This window comes from Haliotis asinina, chromosome 16, assembly GCF_037392515.1.
Source record: "Haliotis asinina isolate JCU_RB_2024 chromosome 16, JCU_Hal_asi_v2, whole genome shotgun sequence".
Taxonomy (NCBI): Eukaryota; Metazoa; Mollusca; class Gastropoda; order Lepetellida; family Haliotidae; genus Haliotis; species Haliotis asinina.
In genome coordinates, this window is record NC_090295.1 from 42,057,449 (window position 1) to 42,077,379 (window position 19,931).

General features: G+C 38.9%; 1 protein-coding gene across 1 annotated transcript; it reads left to right on the forward strand.

The window, feature by feature from the left end:
• Nucleotides 1–133: 133 nt before the first annotated feature.
• Nucleotides 134–19,187, forward strand: LOC137268536 (uncharacterized). Its single transcript, XM_067803106.1, has 4 exons — nt 134–243; nt 9,848–10,012; nt 15,009–15,260; nt 17,650–19,187. Exons 1-4 carry the CDS (start codon nt 153–155, stop codon nt 17,868–17,870), a joined length of 729 nt encoding a protein of 242 aa, XP_067659207.1. The 5' UTR covers nt 134–152; the 3' UTR covers nt 17,871–19,187.
• The last annotated feature ends 744 nt before the right edge of the window (nt 19,188–19,931 follow it).

Consider the following 19,931-nt stretch of genomic DNA (forward strand, 5'->3'; position numbering starts at 1 on the left):
GATTATATATTGTCATTCTCAACGTTGCAGTATTGTCCCTTTACTAAAGTAGATGACGACGGCACCAATAGGAGGCAAGTATTGATGCCTCCATGACAACAGGGCATTGTGGAATACAAGCCAACACAGTCATGTACACCGTCACTTTGGGTATGGAGGATACTAGCATGTCACCGACGATGTCGTTGTCGAAGACAACGTTGCTGATGATGCTTATCCACATAGCCAGCACATCAACTTCAGGTATGATGATATTCTTGTTATTACTACATGTTATTATATGTTATTATATGTTATTACATGTTATTACTCACACGATTAAGAAGATACACTCGGAGTGAGTTTATGTTCTTCCAAAACACGAAAAAGGACCGTTGTGTCTGTCTGATATCAATTCATTAACTCATAATTGATAATGTCTAAGGTCGGTTTGGTCAGACATCATTCCATATGAATATACAGAGACCTCTGCCATGTGCTGTTACATCATAACATAGGAAAATAGTTCTGTCTTATCGCTTTAACATTTGTTAAACATTATAACTGATAGATACCACTCACATATAATTGCCATGGGCGATCACCATAATATACTGCTTTCATATGTACAAACACTTTCACTTCATGACTCGATGTTGCAACATTAATGCAGTTCCCATGGGTAAGACATTCGTCACAAATTCACACCAAAAGTACATCATTTAAATCTTAAAAGCATTTAGCAAACAACAAAACGTTCAACACTTTAATTTGAAACTGCAATCGAAATGCTAAAAGTTGAAATGAAATGTTAGGATATATTCATTAAAAATGATATCCCGAGTGATATCATGTATATCTATCATGTGTCCGTTACAGAAGTACCTACATACTCCATTGGTCAAAAATACCAAAACAATGACATAATTACGTAATATAATGTCTCTCTTTCTCCACATTTCTGAAAATCCGCATAGGAACTTGAGGGAAGTCACACAAAGGGGTATATATTAAAATTAATTGGAAACAATGGTTTCAAGGTTAGCACAGAAAAAGATACACAGGTCATTGTATGATTTACATGTATATTTTAAAGCCACACAAAGCCCGTAGTCAAGACCACATGTTGTCTGACTTCCAGTATCCACTGTGACTCAGTGGGTTAGGCTGCTAACTTTGTGTGCAGGCGATCAGCTGCCTCACTCTGAGGTTGTAGGTTCGAATCTCGCATGGGACTCAACCCAACAAAAATACTACAATCTGTACTAAGAGAGTGAAGGAGCAAATATAAATGTTGTTAAAATAGCGTAAACGGCAGGTTCTAGGAGTACAGCGTGACATGTTTTAATATCCTTTCTTCCGTAAACACCTTGTATAATTACAGATATCTGTTGATTAACATCAAGAGAAACCTTATTGACGGATACATTGTACTCCTGTCCGACATTTCGATATTTATTTAAATTATCAGTGTCCTTGGTTGTCAGGGGTTCCTTTTTCATGAAAAATATAAAAAAACGTCATTTGGCCTTAAGGGAAAGAGATTGGAGAGGGATTTTAATGTCAGTGGAATGGTGGCTAGGCGGGGTAGCCTAGTGGTTAAAGTACTAGTGGTCTGCCCGTCCGAGGACTCAGGTTCGATTCCCCACACAGGTTGTATGTATGAAATCCATTTCTGGTGTCCCTTACAGTGCGTGTTCAGTTCAGCTTTAAAGGACTGACTGTCTAAAGTTTCACATCCAGACCCCATAGTTCATAATACAGCAGCAAGACTCATCACAGATGCAAGGAAATATGAACACATCACGCCAGCATTACGAACACCGTAATGGCTGCCAGTCACACAAAAACATTGTCTTCAAGGTGTTGGTGTTTGCGCACAAGGTCCTCCGCAGCCATGCTCTTGATTACCTTAATTGAACTAGTGTCAGGGCACCAGGCATCACAAACTCTTCAGCTTCTGGAAAACAAGCATCAGTGCCCTTTACCCGCAGAGCAAGTAAGGACGAGAGATCCTTTGTCAAAGCAGTGCCGATGTTATGGAACGAACAGCCTGAACACTTAGAAAAGAGCACTGAAAACAATTCTTTCCCACGGATCATTTGATCAAGCGCCTTACAGCAAACCTTGGGTTCCGGAGCTATACAAAGTTTAACATTAGTGATATTACAAAGGTAAAATGATGCATTTGTTGCGGTAATTGTGATGGAAACCAAAATCGAACAGTGAATAGCACACCAATTATATTTGACAGTTCCTATGTTAGGCCATCGACTGTTTTTCATGTACATCACCTTATAGTTAAAACTGGTGTGTCAGTCCTTTTTAAATTGTTGGACAAGTGAAACAACGATGTTGGACACCGTTTGCATGGAGTGCTTAAACATTCATTGATAACGAGACAGCTGTTTCTCGTTACTGAGACTATAGACAGAGCAACACTTCCATACTATGTGTTTCACTCCATCATAAGTGTGTGTCAACGTAACACTGCAACTGTGAGACAGTAAAAGCTGTGAGCCACTCAAACAAATACACAAGTACACGGAATCGTATTGATCATTATGTGTGTATGGTCACTAATTACGGTAATCTTGTTTGTCTTTGATGGAAATGCCCTTCACATATCAACCAAAACCTTTTTTTTCTGAGGCCTGTTAACAGGAAATGTGTTTTTCCTTAGCTTTAAAAGTGTAATAAAATGCTCGAAGGCCAATACGTTACCACAAATCGAGTCAGTCTTGAAGAACACACTACAAGTAACTTCAAGTTGGTATTAGCATGACATGTATCAACTTTATTCAATGAATCCCCATCGTGCCCTATTTACGAAGGGTGTCCCAAAAGTTTTCCGCCTCTCAAACTTGCATGCGATCTATAAGAAAATGGCTTTACTTTTATTTCAACATAACCCCCCTTCACTTCAATGCACTTGTTCCACCATTTCACCAACATATTTAACTCGTCTTAAAACCACTGTTTGCCATGTGACCCCCAAACACCCCTCCACAAAGGTGATCACATTCCTTATCCGTCTCTCTCCCCTGAGGTCAGATTTGAGTTGAGAGAAGAGGCAGAAGTCAGAAAGGGCAAGATCTGGAGAAGAGGCTGAGGGTGGGATGATCTTGAAGCCACAGTCCTGAGCAGCATTGACTGCCAAGAGGGCCGTGTGAACTTGAGCATTGTCTTGGAGGAGCCAGACACCTGGCCAAAGTTTGCGTTGGTGCTTTTCCCTGATCTGATACGCAGCCCACGCAGTTCATCAGCGTAATCTGGGCCATTCATTGTGGAACCTTTCTTTAAATAGTCTACTATGATTACGCCTTCAGAGTCCAAGAAAACGAAGGTTATGACTTTGCCACTGGAAGACGTTCTCAGGTTTCATACGGAGTAATAATATGACCGATAAAAGCACTTGGATCCGTCCGACATTCCTCGCGAAGCTGACGACAAACCATGTCTCTCTGACGTTTGTATTCTTCAGAAAACATTTTAGGGTTCCTTTGACAAAGCAGCTTTTACTAAGGTTAACCTTCACTCCGATTCTTTAATATTGCACTAAGGTTACCTTTGACCTTAACTCCCATTCTTTAACATTGCACTATGATTACCTTTAACCTTCACTCCCATTCTTTAACATTGCACTATGGTTACCTTAGCTTTAAGTAACCTTAGTGCAATGTTGAAGAATGGAAATTATGGTTGACCTTAGTAAAGGTTGATTTATGAAAGGAGGCCCTGGACACCCAACGGGCAGACACCTTGTTCATGTTCACAAGTTCATGAATTATTAGTTCCCTTGATCTTCTGCTGATGTCATGTGCAGTAGTCCATTGTCTAACAGCGTCGTTTCTATCTTTGGTAGTCACTTCATGAAGGAGACTCGACCTTGGTTCGTCCTAGATGCTGCGCCTGCCCTTTGTAAATTCAGCACACCACTGTTTGACGGTATACATGAAGCAGCATTGTCACCTAATGTTTGTGTCATGTTACCGTGAATTTGCTTTGTCGAAAACCTATTTTATGAAGACACTTCATAACATGCCTGCATTTGGCACTCTTCGTTTAAAGACCAAATGATAAGGATTTGTTGTTTGTCAGCTATATATAGCAAACTGTGCTACGTGGAATTCATGTTTTGCATGTCAGCACATGCTAAAATACTGCTATGAAACATGACGAGTTGTGTTTGTGCAGATGGAATCTTCCCATATTTACAGAGTTCGTTAGCAGAAAGAATTGATGTTCCTATTTGCTGTCTGTGAAGATTCGAGGTAGAATAGGTCTTTAGCTTGCCTCAAAAGGCGACTATGCATAGATCGATGCTCATGCTGTTGATCACTGGATTGTCTGGTCCACACTCAATTATTTACAGACCGCCACTATATAGCTGGAATAGTGCTGAAAGCGGCTCAAAACTAAACTCACTCACTCCTACATTCCTTTTTCGATAATTGTTAAAAACCATTGCCAACCCTCTTATCTTATAGGAAACAAACTACGAGCGATCAGGCGTTCAGAAAATTTAAAGTACAGTTCAGAACTGAAAATTGTCAAAGTAGTCTGTTATTCCGCCATTGTGTTTCAGCAAACTTATCCTTTAGAAATCGTTTTGATTCCTCCTGGGGTAATTAACATTCATGCTAACAAGTTACTCAGTCAAGAGGTAAAACTGCAAATAATCAGTGGCATGGAAGAGAATTGAAAGCCATTCCTCGTGAGCTATTTCTTCTCTGTTAATGTTGCTTATTGACATTAGTCGTTCTGCTCACGGATGTGATAAATTCATCGGAGGAACAAGACGCATATCGATCTTTGTGCTCTATACATCATGACTGCAGAACAATACTTAGCTCTCGTGTATGTGAACAGAACACGAATGTCGCTTATTTATTGATGCCGTCTGTTTTACCACGATACTGTCTCAATAGACAAATTCTGGCATACTGACAAAAACAACTGTTGACAAGAACATTTGATAAATGGGATGATTACAGTTTGTCTCCTATCACTCTTCACATTAAGTCGGACAATGTTCAAGCTCCTTTGGTCTTTTGAAGTGACATAACCGATCAATCGCCTTATATGAGGATAGCAAAGAGAGTCAAAAGTGGTTGCCCTCCGGCCAGAAGATCGTGGTCTCAGTAAAGTTTTCAAGAGATGTCAGGGTAGCATTCCCTGTTTTAATCTGTACCATGTATGTGACTGACGTGTTTTCGATGGGTGAGTGAGTGAATTTAGTTTTACGTCGCTTTTAGAAATATTCCAGCAACATCACGGCGCGAGCACCAGAAATGTGCTTCATGTGCTCTGTTTCTGTGACAATAATACAAGGATCAACATTTTTAGAATAACATTTAGAATATTTAGAATAAAATTTGAAATATTTATAATAAAATTTAGAATATTCAAAATAAAATTTAAAATATTTATAATAAAATTTAGAATATTTAGAATAAAACTATGGTTATAATCTGGGTCGCGAGGCGGTTCAGATACTGTCAAAAGGTACTGTGACATATATTCGCCAACTTCTTGCTGTTTGATAATATTACCGTCGTATAGATACACCTAACAACTTATGGAATTGATACACTATGGCAAAATGATAATTAATATTTGAACACTTGAGTGTCAGATGCGTCTGAATACCATTAACCGAATAATTACCATAATCTGGAGGCATCTAGGCCATTACTGAAATCGATCAGGAACGTTGATTAGTTGACCCAGTTCATTTATCCAAGAAATTAAGCTTATGTGTCTCTATGTAACATCATAAAATATTGATGTTAAACTATAGATCATGTGGCAGTGACAGTACTGTTCCCAGTATACTGCACATGTGATATTCACTGAGCTGTATTGTGTGCAATATTTAGCCTTGTGCTAGATATAGACCGAGTTCTGGGGAGTACAACACAGTACTTCCACCCAGTGATGGATTACTGTCACCCTGTTACACACCGCCACGGAGGCACATTTGTAGTGGGTTTGAAATGATTTGAGACTGGAGTTAATTTTGTAATAAATTGTTGACTAAAGCACATTTCTTTGTTATTTGCTTGTTTCACACCTTGCTCTTTTTAACGTGGGAATCAACATGTAACAGAAACTGAGGGCTTGTTCTGCATCACAACTTCATATTTCTTACAAACAAAGTTTTTACTGATTTATTCAAAAATTGATAACCAACAATAACAATGACATGCAGTGCAGACACACTCTACGGAATGAGTTTCTGTGCTCAAAAAGTTTCAATTGGTCACACTTTACAAACTGCAGTCAAATCTGATATGTTTAAAGCCGATGTACAAACAAAGTGAGCGCATTCCTGGCTAAGGGAAACTTGTAGATGGGGATACTTTGGTCTTGATTAAAGAGAAGACAAATTAAAGTTTGGCTTTAGCTTATAGAAACTAAGGCTAGAAAGGAAAGAAGGGAGACTATAAGTTCAAAGAATATTAAAGCCATGCTGAAAAAGAAATTGTATGAAATGGATAAAAACATCTCTCTCACTATAGGTCGGATCCTCTGATATTTGAAGGCCGATATGACTTGTTTCGTTTTCCTCTAAACGTGATGGTGAACAGTTTTCCTTACACTTCGCAAAGTTGGCTACCGATTTGAAACGCGGTGAATGTAAGTGGACAATGTTGTGGCAATGAACAAAGAGTGAAAAGCTCAAGAAGTTTAATCTGTCTTACCTACTGATAGGAGCTCTGATTGTGAGACTGTAAAACCTTGTGAAAGAGGTCCCAGAGATCCGAAGGCAACTTTGTCGCATAGTCTGAGTTATTCATCACATAGAAGGTCCTGTGATCTCCTAGGCGATTTTTATTTTTGATAAAGGCAGTTGGCTGGGAGGATTTTAAGCAATGTGTTTCAAGAGACATTCAGAGGTATTTTCAAGAGCAGAAAGTTGATCAGTTGCACCGGAGGTTGTATTTTGGAGACAGATAATTAATTAGCTCCTGCCGGGACCAAGTTCTAGTGCCAATATTGAGAGCATGCCGGATTGTAGGGATGTACTTTGGAGGGCGATAATTAACCATCTTCTGCTGGGATTCTACTGCCGATATTGAGAGCATTCCGGATTGGAGGGATGCCAGTTGAGAAGACTTCCACTGTACGAGCGTATCGTTACAGTCTTACAGTGTTTTCAGAGAGGAATTCGCAAGATTATAAACTGGGAAAGGATGAATCAGCGTCTCCTATTTAACATTCAAATGTTTCGAAGATTTCCCTCAAACATGTCTGAGTTTGGTGGACAAAAAGTCAGTGTCCAATGAACCAAGTGCTCATGACATTTTTGGATTTTCGTCATAGCTTGCTTGTGGACATTGTCATCGGTTAAGGCTCATCAGTTCTGAGTGTAGGAAAGCTCACTTCCAAAAAGAGTCATCCTTTGCCGGAACAGTTTTGTGAATATCGAGTCACAGTCTGATTGTTTTCCAACTCAACAAGAGTTAGATTTTGTAGACCACTCATAAACATTCTGCAGTAAAACCCTTGTATAGCGTCAGCTGAAGGTGACAGTCCAGTGTTAATATTGTTATGTTATATTGATGCTCTTTTGCCCTGAATTTGGGTGGTATTTTATATTAGCATCAGCATATTGCCGTAGAGCTCATATGGTCATTACCAGAGCGCCTCATGTTATTGATATTAAACATTGGTGACTGAGATGCTTGAGATGGGAGTTCTCCCTATGGTGTGGACTTGCTTGAATTTTGAAACCTCTCATAAGTGTGAAGTGGTTTGCAAACCAAGAAGGAAAACGAACTGCACCAAGCCTTGAAGAAATTGTCACATTATTATTAGCTCTTCAGCAACTGAAAGTACACTTTGCTTAACATAAAATTAAACACTGATCAGAAATACATCACTGCTTAATACACTATAGTTTGTCTTTGCAGGACTTTTTGGTTAACAAGCATATGAAAGACAGCATTATTGCTGATGGATGTGTGATCAGTTTTGACAGCAGTTATTATTTGAATTTTGAGGAGACATATTCATATCATGATTTATATTCATTATGACCAACTATCACTTGCAGTTATATACTTTGATTTGCAAAGAAAGTATCCAGGTTGAATAGCAGCCAATCTGCCAAGTACCCTCTATCCAGGTTAGGCCAATGCATCAATGTCGTCTCATCATAAGCTATTGCTTACTTTAAGACACACCCATAAATTCAAAGGAGCTTGATTTTATCAACACTTAATCATTTTTCAACCTAACTAGCAAAACCTACATTGGAAACAATAGTGAACCTTCAAAAGAAATATTTCTTCTTTATTTGGACAGGTAAACCTGATAGAACAAGACGATGTTTGATAACAAAAACATACCAAGAAAGTGGTCTAAACGTACCAGCTATACAATAGGCACGAGGGTAAGACTCATCAAATATCATTCTTTATCATTTTTTAATGAAGACTGTACATCTCTCAACACTGTACTACCACTAGACTTGCATTGCAGCGATGCCATAGCATTGTGAGGTCATCAAGTTCATGACGTCAAAGTATTGTCAGGGTATAGCACAAAACTAGCAGATATCATATGATTGCACACAATCGATATCTCCTGTGGAACACAGTTTGGGGTGGCAAACAATCTTTTATATATTTCACCACCAGTGAACCATCTAAATCCTACGGAAATGAGGCCATTGTTTCTGAAGACACATTATATTCCAAAACCATCAACCCGTTCTGGAAAGACGTTTTTGTAGCCTGGTCTGAATTACAAGAACAAGGTAAACATGAAAATGGCCATCTCAGCAGGCAGTACATATGAACAAATGATCAGATAACAATAGGGAGAAAACCAGTAGTGTATGACCACTATCTACAATCAAATGTAATATTCATAAATGATTTGCTGAAACATGACGATACATTTCATTCTTATAAAGAATTTGTAGAAGTGTATGGGGTTAAAAACATTTCCCTTAATATACAGGATTATTATTTTCATTGGAATCATATTCAAAACGGAGTTCGTCCAAAAGTAATATTAAGAAAGATTTACCTTTTATTTCTCCTAATTTGGAAATAATACTCAAACGGATGTAGCATATTTTATATCAGGCTTCTTCACGGGGAAGCTATAAAGCAAAAACTGCTTTATCAAAGTTAGTGTGAAAAAAAAATAAACATAGATATTACACTTAATGTATGAAAAACGGTTATTTTATACCATTTAGAGCATTTTATGTGCAAGGCACAGGTGACTTCAGTACCATATTCTCCACAGGATCCTCACAACCAATAAACATTTATATGAATACAAACTATACTAACAGAATAACCACTTTGTGCATTTTGTGATGTTGAAATAGAATCGATCATTCATTTATTACATGAATGCAAACATGTCAAAAACCTATGGCAAGATCTACTAGAACGGATTGAAAATGAAACAGACACTATTTAAAATTATCCGCAGAAGCCTTTATTATCGGACTCACACAGAGAAGAAATGATGCAGTGAATTTCGTTTTCATATTAATCAAAGAATACGTATATTCAAGAACGGTATCAGACATTGTACCCTCTCTCGTTGGTCTGAAAGAAAAACTGAATTAAAGTTGTCAATTACATACATACTCTCATTGCAAATACGACACTTTTGTTACATTTTAGCCGTCTTGCCACAATCTCTTTACATAAAAAATGCCTAGTAATTTGACTTACTATGTAATACTACAGATATGACGGCCTATTAAATATGCATGAAATGTTGTACCGAAGTAAAACAAATATAAGGAAAAATAAATTTTAAAAAGATAAAACTTTCGACCAAACATATTCCTTTGACAGCAGATGTTTCACCCACTGTCATGATTTGTTTTCAGGAAATATTCTTGGCGGCAAGCCATCAACTGATTCCAGTGGAAATGATGAAGATGCAGGCACCTGTATGTTTACTGACGCACAACCAACACCTTATTGGCAAGTGGACCTCCAGGGTTCCTATGACGTCCATAACATTACCTTGGAAACATGCTGGGGGTCGTGGGGTCAGTGAATTTATATTAAATATATTTAAATTAAACAGTTTTAACACAGGACCTCGTACACTAAAGGCTGAGAACAGCTCCTTTTAGACATATGTTCTGTAGTTCCGCCGGACTAATCACTAATCCATTATTTGACTGTTGTCTATAACTAATCAAATATTCGCCAGGAAATTGAGTGATTGACATCGTGAGCACTGATCTACGGAATTAGCATACCACGCTACGTTAACCATGATCGCACTTGTCTCTGTCGGTGAACGGGATGAAGTTAAATTTAATACAGAAGAATCGTTTGAATAAGTGGCCGCATATATATTCTTTGCCAAACGTTTATATGGGTTCTTTTAACAAAGTAAAGACAATCGTTCAAATAAGTTTTGATGGGATTGGGTCATAAATGGCTGCAGAATACAAACGACACCCAATTCAAGAATTGTTCTTGTCAACTGAAAATAGGGGGGATTACAGAGGAAGGTACACATGGCGACCAGTACGTTTATCCACCTTGTATTTTCATGCAGGCTCTTTTCTGGGCCATCAAACGTTTGAAGAAAGACGTCGTCGCACCAGAGCTGTGTTGGTGACTGACTAAAAGATCCTGTCATGATATAGACAGAATATTTAAGTTAAAGAAAAATTCAACAAACCGTTGGAATGTCACCACCTCATGTTATTCATCAGTTGTAATCTCCAAGCCCCGATACACTAGAGATATATACTCTTCAAAAGGAACTCTACAGTCAATATGCGATTGTCGAAATTGGGAGATATGTGGGATTGAATCAATGTTGACACAATAATGATGGATGTTTTGAAAATGCATCACCACACGGATTTCATTCAAAGCAAAGCTGTTCGTTCAGTTATCCCCCTTCATAGGTGAATGGAGTATGCCATGAAAATTTCAGGTTTACAATTTTCAGTCAGTAGTGTGTGATTTGACCCTGAAAACCCTGACCATGCACAGATGCAAGAAAATTATCTGAAAAAATGGTCTACAGTGATTTATCGACCTGCCTGAAAAACGTCAAGATTCATAATGACACCCCATGGACGTGTAGCAGGCTCCCACGTTGTGCACGTGTTTCCCATGCTTTGTGTTTGCATGTGGTGATAACGTGAAATGACGTTGCATACACAAGATGAATGTCATTCCTCAGTGGTTGTTCTTTCTACCAGACTTCAAAGTTTATGTTCCCTTGCCTGTTTTGAAGAGTACATAACAGGGTGTGAGTAAGTACTCCAGTATCACAGCAGCTTGTCTGCTGGTTCTTTTTTCTTTCTTTTAAACATATTTATTCCAGAGAATGGATTGGGTACAAGTTATCCCAACTTAGTGAAACCCTGTCCTATATACAATGCTTACATGCATGAAGTGAAACAAACTACGTACAGGAATAGAAAGATATATACTAAAGGAGAATAAGCCATATAAAACAAATAATTATAGGGAATACATCATTTCCTTACATGAGTAACATTATATTAATCATTGAACCTTTTAGATTTTAATATATATTTTTGAACGTCTTTAAAAATCTGGATATTATCACGGTACGGAAGATCTGCACTGCCATTTAATAATAACTGCAGGTTTGCTGTTACTCTATTGCTACAAATTCTGTTAATGTTTTGAAACAGTTGTTGTCTGATTTTAGAATATAAAGTACATTTCATAAAATAATGATGAGGGTTTTCACAGGTAAATTTGCACTTACATTCAGAGCTCTCTGTAAGACCATTTCTGCAAAGATCATCATTTAATCTACTTTTTGAGTATCTTAGCTGGGTCTGAATTACGTTGAGTTTCCTCTTACGAAATGAGAAATATCCTGGTGCTTTTGACATATGTGAGCTTATATGCGATTTAAAACTTTTAAGTGAGTCTGATTCTCTAACATATAAGGGGAGATTATTCCAAATTTGTGAAGATGATGGAAAAAACGATTGACTGTAGAGACTTGTGTGGGAATAAGACAGGGGAAAATCACGAATGTTTCTAAGATTATAATTTGTCTTAGATTCAACAGTTTGAGGCAAAAGATCATAAAGGTAGGCTGGAGCCTTCTTGTTGTAGATGTTATAGAATAAAGACAGTTTTCGAAATGTGCTTCTCTCTTTTAACAATTGCCAACCTGTTTCACGTAACAGAGATTCTCTAGTGGCATACTTTGATAAACCAGTAACTATCCTCGCGGCCTCAAACTGAACTTTTTCAATTTTATCAGTTAAATCTACCGAACAACCATCCCACAATTCACAAGCATATTCAAGATGTGATCTTATAAATACAACATAAATTTTATTTAGAGTGTCTCTGTTTAACGTGAACTTTCATTTTCTCATTGATGAAACCATCAAGGACGTTTTCCTCACAATATTTTCAATATGAGCATTCCATTTACAATCAGAAGAAAGTATTACTCCGAGATGTTTGTGAGAGTCCTCGAATCGAACACATTGATTTTGAAATTCTAAATTCAGAACTGCTTTGTTATTCTTAAGACTGAAAAGTAAAGCTTCTGTTTTGTTGGGATTGTATGTCACAAGCCAACGTTTTGCCCAACACGATACAGTTTCTAGATTCCTATTGAGTGTATCTTGCATAAGCCTGTGATTGATAGATGAAAATCCCATTGATGTATCATCGGCGAACAAGCGTGCAGCACAGTCTAGTTCATCGGCAATATCATTAACGTATACTATAAATAGAAAGGGGCCGAGGACTGATCCCTGGGGTACCCCCGCTGCAAGAGATTTGGGGTTTGATATTGAACCATTTAAAAACACCTTTTGAGTTCCACCACTGATGTAACACTGAATCCACTTAAGTAATTCTTCACATATGCCGTAGCTAATTAATTTATGCAGTAATCCTCTGTGCCATACTCTGTCAAAGGCCTTTGAAACATCACAGAAAACCATGCAATAGTCTTCACGTCTATCTAGAGCTGAGCAAATATTGCTGTATAGTTCTATTAACTGATGAGTCGTAGAATGGCCTACTTGGAATCCTGATTGATATTTATATAACAATCTGTTGTCTGCTGGTTCATTTGTATATCGATGCGTTTTTCAGGCAATCACCATGAATCCTAGTCATTTAAGTTTCCATTTAGTCTTCTACACCGAAAAAAGAATCTTTTTTTCCTAACTCGTTGTTTTTCTGACAAGTTGTGTTAGTGTTGCGTCTGATATGTACGTTACATATCAGAGCACATACTAGTCTCTCAAAGACTACTTTATGTGTTATGGTGTTCCCAGACTAGGATGGGCGGTGAGGTAGCCTAGTGGTTAAGGCGTTCGCTCGTCATGCTGAAGACCCAAGTTCGATTCGACGCATAGGTACAATGCGTGAAACCCATTTCTGGCGTCCCCACGATGATGTTGCTGGAATATTGCTAAATCTGGCGTAAAACCAAATTCAGTCACTCTCTCTCAGGGAGTGAGTTTAGTTTTACGTCGCTGTTAGCAATATTCCAGCAATATCACGGCGGGGGTACACCATATATGGGATTCGCACATAGTACACATGTGGGCAATCGAACCCGGGTCTTCGTCGTGTCGCGCGAACGCTTTACCCACTTAGCTACCCCGAAGATGGGCAATGTGTGAAGGCGTTTCGTATGATTTCGGCAGTTACGCCACCCCTAAACATACATGTGTGTATGTATGTATGTGTGTGTGTGTGCGTGTGTGTGTGTGTGTGTGTGTGTGTGTGTGTGTGTGTACATGTGTATGTATGTAAATGCAAAATAGCTTACATAGAGTAGAGTTGCTTTGATCGTGGCTTCACATATTTAATATTTACCAAAATAGAACTCTGGCAGTATGTCAATAACGGAAGGATGAATCATATAGTCTGGTTCATAATTATTGAGAATTTTTCTTCTTACTTTGAGCTATCCTAACACCTCAACTGATTCACTGATACTTAAAACTAAGTAATGGTATAAGGGAGGTAACTCATTGTGGCCTACTGAGTATAGTACAATTAGAGTTACCTCCCCTGAATTTGTAGCAGACGTCATTTTCCTCAGCACTGTCAACAATGTCTGCTGAAGATAAAGGAAGGTTGATTTTTGAGTTGTGTAATCAAGGAATTGATGATGTAAATACATTGGCAGAGAGAACAGGAACTCCTCTTTCTACTGTGTATAGGATTAGGAAGAATTAGAAGAAATTTGATTGTTCTTGGATGGGAGAAAAAGACTGGAATTACTTCTCCTCTCATGAAACAAGAACATAAAGACAGGCGTGTTGAGTGGTGTTTGACACATGAAAACTTTGACTGGGAAAATGTGATTTTTACTGATGAAAGCTCAGTATGGGTATATCCCAATAATGTGAAAATATGGACAAAGTCTGCGTCAGCACCGTTGTATCGACGACCTAAATACAGCCCAAAGTTTCATGTATGGGGAGGGATATCCTTATTAGGAACGACCCCGCTGTGTGTGTTTGAGGGAAATCTGACAAGTCAACGCTACACTAACATATTAGATAATTTTCTCCTTCCAAGTGCACATGTGTTTTATGGAAATGACTGGATTTTGCAGCAAGATAATGATCCTAAACACACCGCAAAACATGCCAAGCAGTGGTTTCAGGGGGAAAATGTGACTGCATTACCATTTCCTGCATATAGTCCTGACTTAAATCCCATTGAGAACATTTGGGGGATGATGAAGGAATGTGTGAATCAAAAGGGGTTGATAAAAATTGAAGACCTGAAGAGAGAAGTGGTCCGATACTGGGACAGCATAACTCACGAGACACTAACCTCTCTGATAGGAAGTATGCCTACCCGTCTTAGACTGTGCCGTGAAGCTCAAGGAGACTTGATAAAATATTAAATTGTTACCTACACAACATGAAAAGGTCAGTTCACTTTCACAATACATTCAATTTTATCTGATTTGTTCTCGTTTAATAATATGAAATGCTTTAGCTATTCTCAATAATTTTGAACCATACTGTACATTTCCACACACAGGCTGGAAAACCAGGTCAGTGCAGATCTGGGCCTACTTCAGCAACCCTGACCAGTGTCCAGATGCTGTCGGCTTTCTCTATGGAACAACACCCGCAAACACTGCAGAATCCCAGACTCATGCGTTCCACGCCACACCTACATACCCTGTTCGGTACATTCGACTTGTTGCCACAACGCAACCTGAGCTTGGTTTAAAAGAAGCATTGGCCATGGGGACTCCCACAGCAGGTGTACAGGTACCCGTATGTTCAGGTACGACACCACCGTCATTGACCTGTCAGGACAGCCATCGCCCAAATATTTCTAAAAATTCAAAAGCCCTGTGGTCAAACCGAATGAGACTTATTTTTAATTATTCAGTCTGCATTCCTAATCTGTATCATCATCCAAGTTTACATTATCTTGTCAGACACCCTGTTCCTCCTTGTCACTTCCATCAGTTTCTGTATATGACATCTATGGCCTTCATTGGTCATCCACTTGACTGTGTCTGTCATCGCATCAACTGTACAAGGATGTGCTATTGTTTCTCTGTCTGTCCATTATTGAGTCTTTGCTGTCCATTGTTGTCGAAAACTGTATATATGTGTTTGCATCTTTATTGTAAAAAGTGGAGTCCGGTATTCCGACTGCCTGTGTAGGGACGATCACAAGCAGAATTATGCCGCTCGGAAACGCCCTGAGGTTGAAGTGGAACTCCGCTCACCTCATTCATGCATACTTGTTTGTCATGTCATGTGTAACCAACTAAAGAGGTTTGAACAAAACCTATCCTTCGTCTTCATCAACGTATTCATTTGTCTGCGTCAACGCACACTTCAATTTAATTCAGAGCTAATTCCCCAAACGCGCCATATACAACACGTTGACACAGTGGTGTGTTTTGCTTTGATGTGACATTTTACATGATGGTAAGCTCCAAGTGTTGTAAATCTACAATATCGATCGAATGTTGGTAACTGTTAGTCATTGCAGGCACAGCAAATTACGAAATTGCGAACTGCTACTACCCTCATCCTTGACCAACTGAGATTTTAGTGAAAGTGATGCAAACACAATCAATCAATCAATCACAGAAGTCAACCCACAAAAATCCGAGTATGAACTGATCTTCAGCCTCCCTTGCTCATAAAAGTCTTGTCATCCACCCTGTTCCTCCTTGTCACGTCCATGAATTTCTGACCCATGAAGGTCCGGGGGGTAGGGTCCTTGGATAAAAGGCGACTATGCTTGTCGTAAGAGGCGACTAACGGGATCGGATGGTCAGGCTCACTCACTTGGTTGACTCACCCCTATTGCGTTGATAAAGGTCCATGATGTTGATCACTGGATTGTCTGGTCCAGTGTCCATTTTCAGACCGCATGCACATAGCTGGAATATGTGCTGAGAGCAACAAACAAAACAAACATCCTTGACATGGATGATACTTATTGCCAGGAGAGAATCACTTTCTTCAGTGGGGATTCTCTGGTTGTTCCAGTGCTATTGGCATGTCCACCAGCTACGACTAATAGCAAATTCTTCATCTATGTCGTGGCAACGAAAGTGACGGGGGATCAATCATTGTAGTTGGTGGAGAAGTGGTTGACCACTTGTGGCTCTTCGAGAATAGACGTACAGTGGAGTGCAAGATAGGTGCACAGAAGATGTGGTTTGTTAATAGCTAAACGCACGCAATAGAGTCAATAAACGAATACTGTTGTGCCCGTCCTTACATAGTTTTGTGGTGTTGATGAATGGAAGATACACAACCTTCAGGATATTGAATCATGTCGGAATCATGACGGATGCTACCAGTCCCGCTCTTCCTTGAATTACCAGCACCACCTAGATGCATTAAGCAACAGGGAAACACATGCTGGAAATAACAACCGCGGGGAACAGTCTACCACATTTTATACAGTTCTTGACAGGTTTATGCGAGTGAAAGTGGGTGAGTGACAGACTCTAGTTTTACGCGACACTCAGCAATATTCCAGCCATGTGGCGGCAGTCTGTAAATAATCGAGTCTGGATCAGACAATTCAGTGATCAACAGCATGAGCATCAATCTGTGCAATTGGGAACCGATGACATGTGTCAACCAAGTCAGCGAGCCTGACCACCCGATCCCGTTAGTCGCCTCTTAAGACAAGCATAGTCGCCTTTTATGGCAAACATGGGTTGCTGAAGGCCTATTCTACCCCGGGTAGACCTTCACTGGTCACATCAAACTCAAATCAAATAGCATCAGGCCTCAGTATTGAAACCTCCAAATCAGCCCAATCATACCAGATACGAGACAACCCCGACCACACTCATCCGTGACCAGCTCGTGTTAGTAATAATGTTAGTAAATGCTTTGCGTCGATTTCCTTCAGAGGTAAAACGTTCACATGTGTAAGAACAACAATCAGTTCTTCTGTAAGGTGTCCTTATTCTGACTAATACTCGAGTTATATTGATTGGCCTGCGGAGTTTGAGCTGACACCATCCCATATGAGGCATCTATCTCAAATGTGTCTAGTTTCTCCCAACGCCTCCGCGTCATATCAAAGTGCAGGGATTAAATATACCAGCTCTGTATGAATATAACGTTCACTTTACATCGTCTACATGGTTTATATGCATTGCCTATATTGCTACCTGATTTACTTTCAGACTCCAGATTTTCAGCAACTCCCGGGAAGAAGTTACAGACAGCTTTGGCCTCCAGGACTGCTTCATCTGCTACTGAATGCGCCGTCAAATGTCACGTGATGCACACTTGCCTCGCTTTCAGTTTCAGTCCTTCTTTGACGGAAGACAACTGTTTCCTCGCACACTGCCCAAGTACAAGCGACCAGACAGGATGGACTTCCTGGATATTACATAGACTCTAAAAGAAAGATGGTTCACTTGGTGAAGTTCTCCATGCTGAAAATGTATTACAACAGACACGGAAATGGCGTCACAATATACGCCACTCGAAAACATCATTACATTCTGGATCATGTGTGACCTTGGCAGGCTCATCGAAACCGTCATGCTGAATCTTGCGTGAATCCACCTGCATGACTTCTACTGCGGTCACACATAGGACTTCGTCGATACCCGAATCTTAAAAATACAGTGAAACCAAACATCGACATGTTAGAAATGCTAAAATTATTTTTCATACAATGACATTATTCTCAACTGTTCCTTGTCAAAATCGGTTTGTCTGCTTGGTGCGTGTGGCCAAAAAGAGAATTGCGAGTGACTCTTGTACCAACCGTCTTGTCTATTACCATATTAACGTAGTTAAGACATTTTCTCAAAATCGGATTACTTTGGAGAGGTGATTTGAATCTCGAGTATATAAACATGCGGAAGAAATGTAATAAGTTCTGTCTGCATCTGTGAGTTTAGTTTGCGGCAGAAGATCTGCGTTCGATTGTAAAGATGAATACAATGTGTTGACTCTGTTGAGGAAATACTCAACGTCTGAGACAGCAAGTAACGCCTGTTATTGCAGTTGGTGGATCAAGAATGATGACAAGATATGGACACAACAGTTACTCTTCTATTCTGTGAAAGGCGACGTTTCGTCATATGTTCATATGTAGAGGGGGTGTGTGTTCCGTATTATATGGAGACAGGCATTAACATAGGCAATTTTGCCACTTCCCTATAATCCACTAAATGTATGTGTCATCGACGGAAAGTGCAACAGATTCTTATGTTTTTGTCAGGCAGGTAATGACTTGTATGGCTTTGTTGTTGTTGTTGTTGTTGCTGTTGTTGTTGTTGTTGATGATGATGATGATGTAGTTTTTTGGTTTGTTGTTTTTGAGTTTATTGGTTTTTTTGGTTTTTGGTTTTTTGTTTGGTTGTTTTTTGGGTTTTTTTGTTTTTGTTTTTGTTTTTTGTTTCTTTGGTTTTTTCTTTTGTTTTTTGTTTGGGCGGGGGGTGGGGGGATTATATGCCAGAAGTTTGAATATAACACGACTTGGCTCATTTTGGGGTTTTTTTTGTTTTTTTTGTTTTTTTTGGTTTTGGTAGTTTTTTTTGTTTTGTTTTTTATCCTCTGAATATACTAGGTCTAAGTTTGAACTACATAGTTTATCAGGATAATTTAGTTCCATTTGTCCATTAGTATTTCTGAAGCATCACTTTACCCGGATAGTAAGTTCAGTTGATTTTGAAACTGTTGTAATAAAGTTTTTGACGCTTTTAAATTTCCGAGTTCAATGTTTGATAGTTACGATACAAAGAACTTGTTTTTGTTGTGAGGGAATTATCTGGTAACCGCATATCATAAAATAACCAAGAAAAGCATGTATTAGTGGCCATTCTTCAACGAATAACAACGAATATCGCCCACTGTGTACACCACAGATACTCTCAAAGGGCATGATATGGTCGCATTTCATTTCTAACTTATTCAACAAAACTTACCATCCTGCTGATTGACAACGGAATCTGAATTCTACGATTTCCTCGCTGGCTGAAAAGAGATGAAATAACTGAAATTACCTCATAGCAGTTTTCGCGGAGAACCTGTTATGTAGCGGGTATTGTCCGAGTAACTCTCTATTCCTTGAAAATAATGGATCCCAGACACATTATTTTTAAGGAATTGAGAGGTAAGAGGATATTACCCTATTTAAATTACATTCAAATTATTGGGAATAGTTCTGTTATGAAACTTAAATGTTAAAAAGACAAAATGAAGTCTAACATTTGAAACTGGTACACATCTCTCCATTCCTGAAAAGTAATGGAGCGAGCAGACAATGGAATGACGTCACAGATGTAATTTAACTAAGAGCAGTGTTTACCTTTAGTCTTAACGATAATTACATAACACTTATCACCATGGTAATGATGGAGTATATTCACACCGATCATCATCTTCTGATTATAAACCTGAGACAGGACATGCATGTAGTCTAAACACTTATCACGGAACGCTGATTAAC